Source organism: Squalius cephalus (assembly GCF_949319135.1).
Source record: "Squalius cephalus genome assembly, chromosome: 6".
In the NCBI taxonomy this organism is placed as follows: Eukaryota; Metazoa; Chordata; class Actinopteri; order Cypriniformes; family Leuciscidae; genus Squalius; species Squalius cephalus.
Window position 1 is genome coordinate 17,507,258 of NC_137127.1, and position 16,646 is coordinate 17,523,903.

General features: G+C 36.7%; 1 protein-coding gene across 2 annotated transcripts; it reads right to left on the reverse strand.

The window, feature by feature from the left end:
- Positions 1-117: 117 nt before the first annotated feature.
- On the reverse strand, positions 118-15,696 carry ddx11 (DEAD/H (Asp-Glu-Ala-Asp/His) box helicase 11). 2 transcript variants are annotated; one of them, XM_079874062.1, is made up of 26 exons: positions 15,294-15,696; positions 14,998-15,207; positions 14,008-14,094; positions 12,914-13,050; positions 12,794-12,845; positions 12,594-12,701; positions 10,661-10,748; positions 10,329-10,537; positions 10,100-10,252; positions 8,981-9,027; positions 8,400-8,479; positions 8,267-8,308; positions 8,109-8,176; positions 7,778-7,816; positions 7,582-7,702; positions 7,045-7,173; positions 6,853-6,965; positions 6,616-6,688; positions 6,428-6,531; positions 4,073-4,222; positions 3,933-4,001; positions 2,831-2,931; positions 2,355-2,439; positions 2,198-2,273; positions 1,803-1,957; positions 118-228 (listed from the first exon to the last, which is right to left on the reverse strand). In XM_079874062.1, exons 1-26 carry the CDS (start codon positions 15,420-15,422, stop codon positions 193-195), a joined length of 2,661 nt encoding a protein of 886 aa, XP_079730188.1. In that variant the 5' UTR covers positions 15,423-15,696; the 3' UTR covers positions 118-192. The 2 variants fall into 2 exon arrangements, with proteins under 2 accessions (XP_079730188.1, XP_079730189.1); XM_079874063.1 differs by lacking the exon at positions 3,933-4,001.
- Between the last annotated feature and the right edge of the window lie 950 nt (positions 15,697-16,646).

The window sequence follows — 16,646 nt, forward strand, 5'->3', positions numbered from 1 at the left end:
CCAGTCTGTTGGCTTCACATTTTGGTTTTGTAAAAATGAGCTTTATTTCAATGAAATTCAAGAACTGAACCAAAAAAACACACGAGGACAGAAGTGGCAGGACTCAATAATTCACAAGGCCAGAATAATCAAACAAACATTCATAATGCAGGACGCACCGGAGTACTTTTACACGCTGTCGAGTCGATGGCCTCAGAGTGGCGGTCTCTGTCGCTTCTCCAGGAAAAACTGCGGAACCAAATAAAGGATCAGACGGAGAGCATACTTGCTAACAAATCCTTCTCATCCTGTCATCCTCCGCTTCCTGTCATTAGAACAGGCGTGCTTACAGAGAGCACAGCTGGAGAACGTCTGTCTCATTAAAACAGCGCACAGCTGGAGAGACACTCAATTGCACTTCACGCGCTCCTGTCTATCGCACTCTACGAGATTGGCATCCTACCTGCTAATTTAGAAATAAAGCTCAACGTGGTATGCATGAGGCAAGTGATCAGCTAGGGACAAATTCACCTATTCAATATGACTATATAATTATTATAATAATCAAAAATAAAATAATCAAAGAAATATTACTACTATTGTACTGTAAAATAAAATACAAATATTGAATAATAATAATAACAGTAAAATAACAATACTTATATTTATGACTGTCTTGATTTATTCATAACTGTCTTTGCTTTCAACTGTCTTGTCTTTTTGTTTTTATTTTTGATGGAAAACCACTAGGGGACCTTAAAGGAACACGCTGACTTTTTGGGACTTTAGCTTATTCACCGTATCCCCCAGAGTTAGATGAATCCATACATACCCTTTTCATCTCCGTGCGTGCCGTAACTCTGTCTGACGCACCCACCGCTAGCCTAGCTTAGCACAAAGACTGGAGGTAAACGGCTCCAGCTAGCACACTGCTCCCAATAAGTGACAAAATAACGCCAACATTTTCCTATTTACATGTTGTGATTTGTATAGTCACAACGTGTACAAATAACAAGGTCACATGAGACACAGCCATATTCTAACTGTATACAGACAGGGAACTATATTCTCAGAAGGCGAAGCACTGCTATTTCAGCGGAGTGATTTACTCCAACTCTGAGCGAACTCTCTGCTCCTCACCACGGGGCTTCTCAGGTGCTGCGAGCAAATCACTCCGCCCAAGTAGCAGCGCTTCGCCTTCTGAGAATATAGTTCCCAGTATGTATACGGTTAGAAGATGACTGTGTCTCATGTGACCTTGTTATTTGTTTACCTCCAGTCTTTGTGCTAAGCTAGGCTAGCGGTGGGTGCGTCAGACAGAGTTACGGCACGCACGGAGATGAAAAGTGTATGTATGGACTTAACTAACTCTGGGGGATACAGTGAAGAAGCTAAAGTCCCAAAAAGTCGGCGTGTTCCTTTAAATCTCGTAAAATACAGAAATCCATATAAATATGGAAATATCGCATCCCTGATGCATACTGTACACAGTATGAATGGAATTCCTGGATGAGCTACAGTATAAAACAGAGCACATGGTATCCCACATTGCAATGTGCTTGACTTGACCTTCCATTTCCACTATGACGTGGTGACATCAACTGCATTTTTTAATCATTTGTTGGCTTAATATTTGTTATGTCTGGCAAAAGTTAAGACATTTTTACACAAAAATTGGGGGTTAGGTCCTTTGCTCAAGGGCTCCTCAGTCATTTCCTGCCGGTATTGAGAAACGAAGCCGCAACCTTCAGGTCACCAGTCAATTTTTCAAAAAGTAGGCAATATATATACACTACATACGGCACAATATGCAGTACGCTTACCCTCCTGACGCTGGCGAAGGCGGGACCAAACGTTGTGTGCGTGTGCGTGCTGGAACGAATCCATTGGGGAAGTTTCTGCAGCGTGCCTGATCGGGCGTACCGATGGTCGCACAAGGCTATGCATGCGTAATCGCCACGGTGACGGATCGCACGACCTGGAGGGGCAGGAAGTCAGAAACAAATGTGTTAAATTGTGCCTTACTCTGCTTTATCAGTTACTAAACATCTTAAACTCTTAAATGGCAGATTGCATTGTCTTAATAGCTGAATTGTTAATAAAATGCTAGTATGCTATTCTTAGTTCAGACAATGTGTTTAAACAAACTGCATTAGTTTGCCCTTTGTGAAACACAGCATTGAATCACAGGAGGTCTTGAGTATGTGGCTCCACCCACCAATAGATTGATTGACAGCTTTCATGCACAGACCCTCAACCAAAGCCTTCCCGGGACTTTTACCACTAACGTGAGGCTGAAACAGAAGGGAGAGAGTTAGAAATGGCCGATTTGTTTTTGCAAGTTCACATCTGCACCATCCCGTAGGACGTCTCACCATGTGCTTGTCCAGGTAAGCCATCTTCTCCTGCAGCTCTGGCGACTTTATGTTGGGATACGGCATTCCAACCATAACGATACATCTAAAAACATCCATAAATGCAAAAAGCTATTTCATTTAATGATTAAATAAGAACATGCTTTCATAGATGATATTTGGCATAGGCCTCATGTCTATGTTCAATCATTTTTAATGTACAACACAAAGCAAACACAAATTTTCTAAATTTTCATAGCATTGTATTTTGGTTTCAATTAGGTAATGTTGCGTTTTAAAAATAATTATTAAATATAAACAGAAAATGTAACAAATAATGTAACCAAAATAAAACGTTTTAGAAACGTGAATAAAAAAAAGTCGTAATATGTACTTTCGAATAAAAGCCATTCACGTTGTGAAGATGACGTTTAAAATAAGGTGGATACATACTGCAATGGTATGGTTTTCTATTGGAATATAGTGCAAGTACTCACCTGCCAAGGTCATCAGAGAAGTTGATTCCTTCACTCATCTTCCCTCCGACTACAGAGAATAGCAGCGCCCCCGTCTGGCCACTTCCGGCATTACTGCAGTGCTGCATGAATAAAAAACATTTTACACTATAAAAACACTATAAAAATGGTTTGAAAGACAATTAATATGGATCAATATTATCGATTTTACTTCACTGTCACTATCGGATGAGAAAAAAAATTGAACCTGCACCAACATTGACAGTTAATGAACTAAATGGAAACAACATTGAATTAAACTGAGCTGAATAATGACACCGTTGTCTGTTTACTTCTGTCAGTAATTTAATTCTGTCAGTAATTACTCACCCTCATGTTTTTCCAACCCCGTAAGACTTTCGTTCATCTTCGGAACACAAATTAAGATATTTTTGATAAAATCTGAGAGTTGTCTCACTCCTCCATAGGCTTCTATATTATTGAAACTTGCCGGCCCAGAAAAGTTAAAGACATTGTTAAAATAGTCCAAGTGACTATAGTGGCTCAACCTTAAGTTTATCAAGCGACGAGAATACTTTTTGTGCGCATGTAGGCTCACTATTAGCTGACGCTGGTAATGTGTGTAATGCGTGAGCCTACGTTCTGACATACAACCCAGAAGCGCTGCGCTGTTACAATATGTAAACTCACTCAGAGGCCCACACAGAAGAAAATGAATAGTTGAATAAAGTCGTTATTTTAGGTTTTTTTCGCACAAAAAGTATTCTCGTCGCTTTATAAACTTAAGGTTGAGCCACTGTAGTCACTTGGACTATTTTAACATTGTCTTTACTAACTTTTCTGGGATGGCATATCGATTACATAGAAGCCTATGGAGGAGTGAGCCAGCTCTCAGATTTCATCAAAAATATCTTAATGTGTGTTCCGAAGATGAACGAAAGTCTTACGGGGTTGGAACAACATGAGGGTGAGTAATTACTGACAGAATTCATGTGATGCTGCTTTTGAAACAATCTGTATTACATTTACTGTAGATATAAATAGATCTGTTCTGGTTTACTGCATGAGGCACAGTAGTGTTTGCGTGTAATACAAGTATAGTAATTTTCACATACTAACACACCTGTATACACTTGGAATAGTCAGTGAGCACTTGCTCAACCTGACTGGCTTTTTTCGGCTCCTGGAAAATCTGAAACACACAGAGAGCATCTTAACTCGAGCATAAACTGACTTTGCATGGTAGTGTTGCCGAATGTGTACCTTCTTCTTGGACTGCAGCCGCTGGAGGACACCAGTGCTCTCCCAGTGTCCCAGAATCCTCTTCTCATATTCGTAGGAGGGGAAGAAACAGACTACGCCCCCCGGCACTATGTTACAGAGGTTTGATAGAACACGGCCTGTCTCCTCCATCTGATATAGGAAACGGGTATAAAGATCATGCTGAACATATTTTTGTTATTTCAATCTATCATTGATTATACAGAATTATTTTGTTTGAAAATTAAATCATAACCAATGTCGCGGAAAGTAATGCGTTACAATATTGCATTACTCCCTAAAAAGGTAGCTTATTACGTTACATAGTTACTTTTATGGAAAGTAATGCATTACGTTACTTTTGCATTACTTTACTCGTTACTTGAAAAAGTAATCAGATTACAATTACACATTTCTTGTAATCCCCCCAACACTGATCATAACCATAGAAGACATGTTCGGTTTTCTTAGTTTTGTCTTGGCCACAACATATTAACTCACTGGAACGTGAAAATATATCATGGCCACAAGATATTAATTTGTGGGAATGTCATTTTAACTCATGGGAACTTGATAAAATGTTCCACGTGATGTGAAGTCGTGGCCTTGAGATCCTATGTTGAGGGAACGACATTTTTCTTGTGGTTACGAGTTTAATGCGCAAACAAACCTGCATAACCATAGCAACCTGTGATTAGCAGAAATGTAACTTAATAAATTGATATTTTGAATTTAGAAAGGATTATTTTAACTATTTTATACTATTAGCCTATATTATATTGTGCACAATGTTGCCTAGACAGCATTCAAATGAAGTTTGTCATTATAAATAAATGTTAAAAAGAATATGTAAGAACATAAAATAAAATATCCCTACAAGAAAACATTTTTATCCATCCCACAGTATTTTAAATCCATTCACAAATCATTTATTTTTATTTAGTATTTTGTATATTAATATTATTAGTAGTAGTAGTAGTATTACTAATATTGGTTATATTTGTATATTCATTGTTATGTATTTGCTTTAATTTCCCTTTAAATCCATGTATCTCTTTACCTAATTAATGTATTAATAAATGTCTGTATATTATGTTGTGTAAAATTATGTTTGTAAATGCCCCATTATGCAAATCAAGTTTGGACTTTATGACTGTATTTATGTAGGCTACGCCAGCATGTGATGATAAATGAGTGTCTGTTTTCAATTACAAATGTATGGTTTGTGCCCATGACAGCATTTTAATAAAGTTTGAATAATTTAGTATTAAAAGGCTATGGCGCGATTTCACAGACAGATTAAGCCAGGATTTGTCCTTGGTTCAATTAGGGCATTTAAGTAGCTATTATAAATGTGCCTTAGTAAAAAAAAAACATTACTGATGTGCATCATGAGACAAAACAATGGCACTGAAATATTTTAAAATATGACAGTGCAAGTTGCTTTCAGTTAAAACAGCTCAAAAATGGATTTTAGTCTGGGACTAGCTTAAGCCTTGTCTGTGAAACCGAGGGTATATTGTTAAAAGAATATTTAAGCTACAAAAAAACAAACAATTTTGTATTCATCTCAAGCCTTTTAAATCTATTCAAATGAAAAATCTTGTTTGTCAGTCAGTATTTTGGATTTGTGCATTGTCTTAAAGTGACAGCAGCCTAATAGTCCTTCTGTGTGTTTTTAACGTTAATCAAATAACAAAAGACAAGGAAATCACTCACTGCTCTTGACTGAGTAGCTTTTGTAACTTCAATAATGATTAATCTTTATTTAATTTATACAGTGAAGATTAGATGCAATTTGATTACTTTATTTAATTTCTGTACCTGAAAACTGTTAGATACCTGAAAAACCTTAAAAGCACGGTTGATTTTACTTGTATCTTTACTCTATTGTATTTATTTGTGCCGTTGCTTGTAGTTTGATTATTTTATCTGACAGTAATCATTTTTTCCCTGAACATAGCACCTACCGAACTGTACTGAAACGGTGACCCTAAAACCCTGATAAAAAGTTATTTGATCCGTTACATCCCATAGCCTACATAGCAATAATTATAAAAAGAAAGACCTAACCAATAATAATAATAAAATGTTTTATTCAAATATATTAATAAGAATAAATAAAAAAATAATAATAATGAAAACCCATCAGTGAATGGATTTAAAAGACTGTGGGATGGGATAGATAAAAATGTTTTCTCGTTATTTTGTGGCAATGACAAAACTAAGAGAACCAAACATGTCCCCTCCTGGTCACCATATTTATGTGTATTTTGTGGCCATAATTAAAAACAAGGCGATTTTTGTGTTTGCATGCAACCATCTGTGGTATTTTTGGTTTGCACATGTAAGTTTTACCATCTGCGGCGTGTCTCTAGTCTGAAAAGTGAACTCCAACTGTTGTCCTGAGGGGCCGGCGCAAAGGATTATGGGTAGGATGTTCTCAGGGGGTATGACATGACCTGAAGCCGTTATGCAACAGTTACACACATAATAAGCAACATTGCAAAGGGTAAGAAGAAATGAGCACAATAACGTAAACTCACCACATGAGAACTCTAAAATACGGTCTTCTGTGACCCCTGCGGAAAACAGAAGCTGCTCTTTGAAATCAGCAACCTGCAAAACATTACCATTAAAAAAACAGTCTTGCTTTCAGAGTGATATTCCTAACACTGAGAATCTTTAATGTGTTAGTTTAAGGTTATGTAAGTGAGACAGCTGTGTCACTGTCTCCAATAGTCTGTCTGTGTGCATGAGAGTGTGTGTGTGTGTGTACTGACGGGTTGCATGGTTCCCCCGGCGATGATCACAGCCCTGCACTCCTGGACGATCTGTGCGAAGTGAACTGCGGCATTCAGCAAGAGAAACTTCACACTGCTCTGGGCAAGACATGCTGGAGAAACAAAGGCTAATTATTTGTGAGAGAGAAATTCATGTGTATCTGTGTGCAGGTGATCAAATACCCCACTAACCCTGCCTTTGTATCACGACTCGTCCGTCTTTGTTAGCGTTAGTGAGGGCAAACAGGAAACTTTCAACCAGCATCATTGGAGAAGCCATGATTGGGTTGTCCTCTACTGCCACCTGTTGTTCTAAAACATCTAGAACATCAAAAATACAGGTTTTACATCGTCTGAGTGCTGCTTCTCCTCCAACACCAGGATGTATAATGAGGAACTAACGGTGTGTTCACGCTTGTAGTTTGGTTCTTTTGGTCCAGACCGAAAAAGAAAATGATACATTTAGTCCTGGTTCGCTTAGTGTTCACACTGTCACTTTTAACACCAAACCTAAAGATACAAACCAAAAAAACACACACAAAAAAAAAAACACACCAGAGTTCAGCGGTCTCGGTCCACTTGTTTGGACTGCACCAGGGTCCGATGGCAGCGTTCACACTTATTCAAATGAACCTTACTAACAGAGCAATCGCACCAGAGTTCGTTTTAATCGAACCAAACCTGACAAGTGTGAACACACCCTAAATGTTTACTGAGACCAGATTGTACCTGTAGGTTTGTTCTGAAGCGTCTGCAGGAAACGCCCGAGTCCTTCTATACGACGGTTCTCTTTGTTCTTCGAGTGTGTTTGTACACCGCTGCCTTCATATTTTTCCACAAATCCACACAGCTACACACAGATCATCAGTGTGTATGTTAATGTACACTTGTTAAAATAAATTCATAAATGTGTTCTCGTACTGACCTTTCGGCTGATCATGCTCTTCTCAAAATATTTCTGAACCTTCAAAAGACAGATTAAACCAATGTCAAATTAATATTATTAATAATAACATGGTTTTGTTTCCAGAATGTGCCAGTGAAGTTGTTGCAGTGATGTTATTAACTAAAACTATTCAAATTTGTTTTTGTTAACTGAAACAAATCAAAAATAAAATATCAATATAAGATGAAAAACTTAATGACAAAAGCACATAACAAAATTACTAGAGTTAAAAATAAAAAATTATTAAAAATAGTAATAAATATTATAATAGTACATAAATAATTCTATAACACAAGAGTTGGAGTAATACCTTAAAAAGGTTTATGTTATCAACTTGAGCCTTAAACAGGAAGTCGTTGATAGTCAGCAGCTCACTTCCTGTTGTGTAAAGAAATTCAAAACCAAAAGAACATTTTTAGAAATACAGGAAAAAAAGAAAAAGTTTCTATGCATGTTGTGCTTGTTTACCTGTTTTGCAGGACTGAGTGTTCGGATTCTGACCCACTTTACCTGTTCACAGGAAATGACAGCAATAAATCATCTAGATAAAACCAGATGAACAAGATAATACACAAGCAAAACAATGCAGCGCACAGCTTACCTCCGAGTGTTCGCACAAGCCCCTCCAGCACAAAGAGGATCTGTTTGATGTACATCAGATTTTTCGCCTTCAGTCGACTTCTGCAGCCATCCGACACAATGACATGTACAGTAAATCATAATTATAATATCTGATGTTTAAAAACATTCCTCTAGCTGACTTCAATTTCAGTACTTTTGTGTGTGTGTGTTTTTTTAGCTCCACAGCATAATGTTTCTTTCAACATATTAGAATGATTTCTGAAGGATCATGTGACATTGAAGACTGGAGTAATGATGCTGAAAATTCACAGGAATAAATTACAGTTTAAAATATATATACATAGAAAGCTGTTCTTATCAACTGTAATAATATTTCACAATAATACAGGGTTTTTTTTACTATATTTTTATCAAATATATGCAGTCTTGTGAGCATAAGAGAAAAAACATTTTGGTGCTCAACAGCATTAGTACCATTCATTTTCAGTGTGCGAACATTCTTCAAAAGTTCTTCTTTTGTGTTCCACACAAGACAATGGGTTTAAATGAATGGGTTTGCAACAGAATGTACAAAATGTTTGAAATGTGTGTTTTCTTTACCTGTAGCGCTCACAGTACTGAGAGAGCTGTGAATGAGCCCTGCAGAGCTGAAACATAAGAAATACACATTAGTTACATGTAGGGTAGGCATTTTTTTATAAACACTTTTGTTATTCTGGTTGAAAATCTCTTCACATCCTGATAGCAATCAATAATAGAAGTGTTCTAAATATTAAAACATGTACATATATCTTCTATGGTTGTCTCCGGACCAAAAAATGTGCGTCCAATCATTGCAATCGGTCCAAAAAGACATCCAAGCCATCAGCACGTTCTGTAAGGCTATCCAAAGCTGTAGACAGAAAGCCACCAAGTGTCGCAAACAAACAGCACAGCTTCCTTTTACAGTTCCTCCTGAACCAAAACAACAAGCTTATGCTGCGTTCACGCCATGTCGTAACCGTAATTACGAGTTGGCAACCCATGACGTTATACGTACCCAGATGAATTTGTTCTTAACATCGTTCTGATGTTAGTGAATTCGGCGTATTCTAAATGAACGGCCGAGTGCATGAGGTTAGTCATTTGCATAAAACACGCCCAATCATCTCCATATATGGGCTTTCCACACCCGCTTTCCTCGCAACCTTCCGTCACTCTCGTGTCTCTTCAAACTTGCCGCTGTTTGCAGACGCACTCTCGCCCAATCCTCGAGTAATGGCAAGTGCTCATGATTTGAATCATGATTTGTTCTTAAAATCTTTTGTACGCACATTTCACGCACAAATTTGTGTGGACGCATACTTAGTGAATGAGACTCGTTATTATTGTAACGTTATGTGCTTTGAGACATGGTGAATCATGATTTGTTCTTAAAATCGTTTGTACGCACATTTCACGCACAAATTTGTGTGGACGCATACTTAGTGAATGAGACCCGTTATTATTGTAACGTTATGTGCTTTGAGACATGAGGTAGTTTAGTGCCGTCTCTCGTGACGGTTAGCAGACTCTGCTGTGTGAGTTGTGTTCAGGCGTGGCTTTGTAGACGCTCAGACGGCTGGATCTTATGCTTTCAAAGTCAGCTTGCTATTGCTAGCCTCTCCGAAATGACCTACCCTACCTTTAACTAGTCTTGAGTTCTCTAGATCAGATCAGTGAGTTTGTGCATGCATGTACCTGTGCTCCACTGATTTCTGTACTGTGTATGGCTGAGATGGTGTCAGTCAGATTATGAGCCTCATCTATAATGACAATCTGATCCTTTAGTTTGATCCCTGACGCTTTGCGGGTGGAAGCATGGAGCAACGACTGATACGGCAATACCACCACCTGAGAAAAAGAGAGAAAGACTGAATGCACACACTTTTATATTAATGAGAGTGTATTCCAGTGGGTATGTGCGTACCTGAGCTGCAGGTATGGCCATCCGTGTGCTGTAGTAAGGACACGTGTGTGTTTCCCGGCCGTGCTGTAGGAGCTGCTCCACGTCTCGCACCTTCACCAGCACTTCATCCCTCATCGCCATCAAATTCTCAAAACCCGAGAAGGCACACGTCGCCTTGGCATCACCACGACGCCGCTTCGGCTCCAAGTCTGGTGCTTTTTCTCGTTTCTCTGCAGATGGAGGTCAGAACTTCCTTATTATGTCATTCTCTCCAGATTATGTAATCACTGAGGCATTTGAAATAGCAATGACACTAGGCTTGAAATGGCTGAGATTGTGTTTATATTTCTGACCATGTTTGTTTTTCTGCATTTCCAAACAGCGGTCGTTCATCATTTGGACGTTTCTGAGCCGGATGACCTCTGGATTAATGCACAGGTTCTAATAAGGGCAAAAATGACACAGAAATCATCTGTTTTGCCTTTAATGAATTCGTCAATGTGTTCATAATAATTTATTGTTGAGAGCTGGCCTAGCATTGTAGCTGCGACTTTTGCTCAGGCGAGCAGCACTCATTTTCTTCAGAAAATTTAAAAATGTAAAAATTTTAAGTTAAATGGATAGTTCGCCCAAAAATGTACGTAAATGATGACAGAATTTTCGGTAACACTTTAGTTTTGGGTCTAATTCTCACAATTAACTAGTTGCTTATTAGCATGTATATTACTAGGATATTGGCTGTTTATTAGTTCTTATAAAGCACATATTAATACCTTATTCTGCATGACCTTTTTCTACATCCCTTAATCCTACCCAATACTTAATTAACAATGACCTTACTAACTATTAATAAGCAGTACTTAGGCGTTTATTGTGGCAAATGTAGTAGTTAATAGTTACTTTATAGTGAGAACTGAACCCTAATCTTAAGTGTGACTGAATTTTCATTTTTGGGTGAGCTATCCCTTAAAAAAAAGTAAAAGCATAATCCTTGTTATAGGTACTCATTATTTCGTTTTTATAATAATGATTTTTATCATATTAAATATATTGATTAGTATAATTGCAGCATTATACACTACTGTTTATCATTTTTGGGGTCAGTAAATTGTTTTTGAAAGAAATTAATACTTTTTTTTCAGAAAGGATTCATTTAATTGATCAAAAGTGACAGTAGCCACGTTTCCATTACCCTTCAAATTGCGCAAATTGAAATTGCGAATTGAAAATACGCCCAATGGAAACACGTAAATTTCGCTAAAACTCCCATTTATCCCAAAAAAGCTTTTACGCTCGCAGGAGGTGGTTTTTCAGGAAATTCGAAAAAGGAATATTTCGCAAAACTGCAATGGAAACAGTTTTTGCGCATTTACAGGTCACCTGACGTGGATGACACAGTATGTTTGGACAGAATATGAGACAGAGTTCTTTATTAAATTCATAAAAGACAAGGAATACTGGATTCTAAAACACAAAGAAATGCCACAATCATGACCTCGAAGCAGATATGAGGGAGAAACACCCAGAAACACCTCATATGTGCCGCTCCAAGTATAATCTTTCCTTACCATTAATGCTTGGATAACACACATACGTCTCCTTTGATTAATAATAATGGCCAGTGCAGTGGCTGGGATATACGTAAAAACAATGTTCATTGCCATGATTTTTGGAATGACTTATCGCGAGAGGAAAAAATGAAATTTTAGTCGCATAACATCGGTTAATGGAAACGCCATCATTTCGCAAGAGTTTTTTGTCGACATTTAGAAAATAAATCGCAAAAGTTTTGGAAACATGGAAATGCACAAGACATTTGTAATTTTACAAAAAAAAAATCTATTTCAAATAAATGCAGTTCTTTTGAATAAATAGAAATGCATCAGTTTCCACAAAAATATTAAGCAGCACAACTGTTTTCAACATTGATAATAATAAATGTTTGAGCATCAAATCAGCATATTAGAATGATTTCTGAAGGGTCATGTGAACCTGAAGACTGGAGTAATTATGCTGAAAATTCAGCTTAACATCACTGAAATTAATCGCATTTTAAATATATTATAACATAGAAAACAGTTATTAAAAATTGCAATAATGTTTCACAAAATTTATGTTTTTTACTGTAATAATATATGCAAATAAATGGAGCATTAGAGACTTCTTCTTATAAAAAAATATTACAGACCCAAACTTTTGAACGGTAGTGTGTGTATACAATAATGGCATAAGCGTTTAAAAATCAATCAAACTGTAATCGCAAGAATAAATCTGGTGCATGTTTACCTGTCTAGAGCCCAGGTTAACCAAGTGGACAGTGTCCCCGTATGGACTCTTCTGTACCTCGTGCACAAACTGAGCCAGCTGAGAGTGAGTTCGGCTACAGTAATAAATCTTAAGATATAAAACAAATACACTGTTAAACATGCACAAACACCTTGTTCACCAATGCAGGATGGATTTAAACATGCAGTTTAAACATGCACCTTAGTGACATGATCCTCCTCTAGATCTTCATCATCGTCATCAACACACAGCCTGTAGAGGGAACGCTATGAGAACTCAAGGCTGGGAGACACACACTCATCCACAAACACAATCAATACCTGCTCTTTGGCGTGGCCTCATCATCACTCTCATATTCTGCTACAATAAGCCTCTCCTCCTCTGGATCGTGGCTCTCTGACTCTACCCCCTCTCTGCTGAGCTGCAGTAATTTTACAGCCTCATCATCTTCATTGGCCTGTTAAAGGTGCATTTAGTAACATGACTTAAACTGGGTAAATATCCATATGAGCAATTGAAATAAAGTAGATCCTAAGTTGATGTATTTCTGAAGACTAGACTATTGAATATTTTAAAAAAATACAAATAAAATATTTGCAGAATTCTTCAATATTTGTTCTTTTTTTTTTTTTTTACTTCATTAAAACCTTTCGTTTATTTCCAGGTAAAACCCAGATTGCAGTCTTTAGCCCTATTCGGATGGGATTAACTTTACAAGGGTAGATGGAGTAATGCAATTTTACCACAGGACGTCTGTAATATTAATGGCCAATTCGCACGGGATAAGATACTGTATCTCAGTAAAACTAGCAGAAGTGGGAGGAGTAAATCGATTTGCGCATCGCAGTCACTCCTGTGTCATGTGTGTATTACGTTGCTTCCTGATATCACTTGCGCAAACACATATAACCTATATTTATATATATAAAACAGTTATGTTCGGCTGAACGATGTATTATTTAACTTCAGATTGGACTGTGTTGGTAAAAGGCACTTACCTAACGCTAAAAGATGTTTCGTGCCTCTAACAAGTGCTTTCGATCTTCTTTCTGATCTGAATGGTATGTGGGAAACACTTGAGTTTTGCCACAGACTTGTCACAGCGTCTAGAACGCAACTGAATGCTTTTTCAAGCATCTCCATACTTGAAAAACCGGGAATGACGTAATATTTACAGCAGGTCTATTCGCACGGGATTAGTATTACCTGAGGTAATTATTCCGGACCTTTTTACTGAAGGTAAAAGTCACCGTAATATTTACTGACATTGTCTGTAATGATTACTGAGATGGCACATTCGGACGGGACTAAAATCACAGAGAAGCTCTGGTAATTATTACTTTACCCCACCTCTCCATGTTAAACTTGTCCCGTCCGAATAGGGCTTTTCAGATCCCACTGTTCATGCACTCACTTTTCTCTTCATATCATATCTGAGCTGGGCATTGTGTCGGATCATCTCCAGTCTCTCCTCACGCTTCTTCCGTTTCAGCTCTTCATCCTGAATGAAATTGAAGACAAGGATGATTTTATTTTACATTTTTATATACAGGGGTTTTCAATCTTTTAGATACCATGGACTTGCATATATGATCATCCTCGTGAAAGGCAGCTATATATATATATATATAATATATATATATATATATATATATATATATATATATATATACAGTCAAACCAAAATTTATTTTATTTTTATCACCAGTTTATTTCCTATAGTTTAGAAAATGGTAATAAAATATGACAAGAACTCAAGAGTTATCAAATCAGTTGATATTTCACTGGTTTTGGCCATTCTTCTGTTAGACTGTCTCACAAATGAATTAGGTTAAATAGCTGTCAGCTGTTAAATTTAAGTACACAATTAGATAATAACAATTTAGGTCAACCAATTACCAAGCAATGCTTAATTTTGTTCAGTCTGTGGTGTCAAAATGTCGCATTAGCAATTAAAGAAAAAACACTTAAACAAAACATGGTCAGGTCAAAGTGTCTGAATAATTTTTGGTCTATAAATACATTTTACTGATAGTCCACTGTATAAAGAATTTTGGGGTATAATATGTCACAGTTTACTTTATTTTGCTATCCTCACTTACATAAATGAACTATAGTGTGTGTGTGTGTGTGTATATATATATATATATATATATATATATATATATATATATATATATATAATTTTTAAACAAATGTAAAAATAATTTTAGTAATTTTATTTGTAAAATAGTTTTTTATCAAATTATTTATTGAATAATTGTAATATTATTTTTATGTTTATTTATTTTTTCAGTTTTTTCTCACGTTTTCCCTTAGCACTACCTTACAGCCATAGACTGTAAAACCCATGCTTAGAAACACGTGACTTGAAGAGTTGATGAACTGTAAAAGGTTCTCATACCTTTAACTTGTTCACCATGTCTCTTTCCGCTTTCTTCTGCACAAACTCAGACACCCAGTCTGGCTCTGACAGTTGGCTGTTGCTGTTCTCCTCCTTCACAGCGTCACGCTCCTCCGGTTTATCCAGAAGTCTGGCAGCCTCTCGTTTCTTCTCCTCCTCTTGGTCTCTCAGCCACGTCAGTGCGCCGCATATAAGACTCAGAGACTTTCCCTGCAGGATCAAACACAAGAAAGCTCAAACATCCACTGTCATCTGAACTGAGATGTGAGATGAACCGATCTAATGCGCAGACTGACCGTGCCAGTGGGACTCTCGAATATACCGATTTTCCCCTGATCAAGAGCAGTGTAAAGTGCCTCCATGAAGCTCTCCTGAATAGGATAGGGCTGGAAGGGGAAAGGAAACCGACCGCTCTTGCTCTCCATATCATATAATCGGGATCAGGTTAGATTCCAAAATACAGACTTAACACCACATAAACTCAACAGATCAACACTGCATTTGGGCCAGTTACACGCTGACAATAAACTCCTCACAGTGTCAACTCAACATGACCAAGTTCAAAAAGTTCTTATCTAAATCTGTCGGCTTTCCCTCGCAATTGCACTGAAATCACAAATGGCTGTAAAGAAATATCGCGTTAATCCATATCACAGAAAACACGTTCTGACAGCGTAAACTTCCTCGTCGAACAAACGCGCCAGTATTCTGCTTTAGCCAATGAAAACCAGGGAAATTTTCTCAGAAGCTAGGGACCCGCATCAAATTCCACTCTTTCATAAAAACCGAGACAAGAACAGATTTGAGAGATTTTCACCCTTCCGTTGATTTTCACTAACTAATATTCTTTTGTTTAAACATCAGAATTTTTAAAGTCGTCTGTTTATTAAATATCTTGATTGTATATGTTATGTTTTATTGCATTGTTTGTTTCAGTGTTCATTGTATTATTTGCATACTATTAAAGTATTTATTCATATTTTGAATTATTTTTATGTGCTCTTTTCATTTGATTAGTTTTTTTTCTATTTAGCCATCATTTATTTTTTATTATTTTAGAACTTAATTTTTTATTCTAATTTTATTTTATTTTATTCCAGAATTATTTCAATGACTTAATAGTTTTAATTTTAGTTAACAGTAACAACACTGCTTTCTTAAATCTTCCATCTGTCATTCTTTTGTTTAAACATCAGTCATGTTAAGTGTCTGTCTATTTAATATGGGTATCTATCTATCTATCTATCTATCTATCTATCTATCTATCTATCTATCTATCTATCTATCTATCTATCTGTCTGTCTATCTATCTATCTATCTATCTGTCTCCATGGGTAAATTCTGACACTTGTGTTTTTGTTACATATTAGTATTGTTTTAAAGTGTGTTGTATAAATATAAATGTGTATTTTAATTTAAACAATCTTATTATCTTTCATTATACATGTTACATTGAGTACAGTATACAGTGGGAAACTGTATAGACAATTATGCTTCATGTTAAAATGTATTTTATCAGTCAAATATTTATTCTATTTGTTCAGTACGTTACACATAAAGTGATTTGAATATAATCTATAATATAATCTGATCATAAACACACAATATAACCCCTTTTTCGTTAATGACTGTGGTTAAGATTTTAGCGA

Excerpts from the sequence above, each read along its gene's own strand:
- ddx11 (XM_079874062.1), bottom strand. The coding sequence starts at position 15,422 with ATGGAGAGCAAGAGCGGTCGGTTTCCTTTCCCCTTCCAGCCCTATCCT. Across the intron at positions 10,749-12,593 it reads TTAACCTGGGCTCTAGACAG|AACCTGTGCATTAATCCAGA; the intron begins GTAAACATGCAC and ends TGCCCTTATTAG. Across the intron at positions 6,532-6,615 it reads TATTTTAGAGTTCTCATGTG|GTCATGTCATACCCCCTGAG; the intron begins GTGAGTTTACGT and ends TAACGGCTTCAG.